At 47.4% G+C, this 1324-nt stretch overlaps 1 protein-coding gene across 1 annotated transcript; it reads right to left on the bottom strand.

Annotated features, from left to right (window-relative positions):
- Positions 1-198: 198 nt before the first annotated feature.
- On the bottom strand, positions 199-373 carry Pmar_PMAR012845 (hypothetical protein; the record flags this gene model as incomplete). Its single annotated transcript, XM_002783036.1, has 1 exon — positions 199-373. A coding segment is annotated over one exon (175 nt), but the record flags the coding sequence as incomplete, so codon positions are not given.
- Between the last annotated feature and the right edge of the window lie 951 nt (positions 374-1324).

Genomic DNA, 1324 nt, shown 5'->3' with positions numbered 1-1324 from the left:
ACATGGTCCCAGGGGAAAGTTAAAGAGATCAACGACATGTAGATCCTTGCCATCATAATGTAGATGAGCGAGAGCTGAGGCCTCCAGGGGGGCATCTATTTTGGCAATCAGATCCCGCAGCTTGCTCGTATCGGAGACGGTCGCATCCTGTGTCGACTCATCGTAAGAATAGGGCACTCCCGCTCTTCTTCGAACCACCAGTGGGAGTCCACGAGGCCGCAATGTCGAAGGCGGTAACGCTTTTTATATTGATCTGGACGAATCCTTCACCCTTCGTGGGAATAACCGGAGAACCACAATATTTACCAGACGGTTTAGAGTTGAGGATGGCGTTAACGGCGATAGCGATGGTGAAACCGACGAGAATGCGCATTGAGGCGTTGAAATTCATAGACTGTGATACGGATATTATTGTACTTGAGAAGAGTAACACAACAGGCAACATCAATCATTGATGAGCCATCAATGGATACTACAGTACTGCGTATTCATACATATAGTAACTACCAATTCAGAAGCACAGCAGCAATCCAAACTCTGAGATATCAAAAACTTCGTAATGTCGACCTTGTCGGGTTCACAAGCGTTAAGCGTTACACTTATTGCGTAGAGGGGAAATCCAAGGTATTTCGCTGCGTGAAACAACTGTGTGTGCGTGAGGAACAGGCTATGTCGGGCAGCGTTTTTATCACAAACCAGGCGTGAAAGGCCAAAATTTAGCGAACTAGCACAAACTTCTTACAAGAAGAAACAGTTGAACATTGCATGCATTGTATGAATTAGACCGCGATGGATTATCATATTCTGTTTGCATTATACACCATAGCACGATGATGGCGTCATATGATATGACTCGTATCGTTGCGTTAGCATTCCAACCTAGTAGTAATTGTTGAGTGCAGTATCTCCCGCGCCGCAATCTTCTCACCACGTCACCGTTGTCTCACTGTGGTGCAGTAACACCGGTGCTGGGTGCCTGGGAGATGTTTCTCGCCTGTTCATCTCCCTAGGGGGGCCGCCGGATAGGAGAGTCTCCTCTCCGGCTGATCAAATTAGCCTGGTTCGATCCTGATTCACTCAGTACAGTTCTTCTAGCGATTTCACGTGAGATCGTGAATGGGAACCGGGGGGCTATTGCGAAGCCAATGGCTAAAAGCCATGACGAACTACGGCTCTCAGTCTACAATATGTATCCGAGTCGAACTGTCACGTCTTGGTAGTCAGATTAACTGATCTTAACATAGGGAAGACGAGCGATGCTGAGAGCGATCAAGCACTCACGAGCAAGAGGCATTACGTGATAAGCTAAAGGGGATGATTGTCC

This window comes from Perkinsus marinus (genome assembly GCF_000006405.1).
Source record: "Perkinsus marinus ATCC 50983 genomic scaffold scf_1104296937682, whole genome shotgun sequence".
Classification (NCBI taxonomy): Eukaryota; Perkinsozoa; order Perkinsida; family Perkinsidae; genus Perkinsus; species Perkinsus marinus.
The sequence above is the reverse complement of the archived record's forward strand: the minus strand, read 5'-3'. Positions and strand labels throughout refer to the sequence as shown.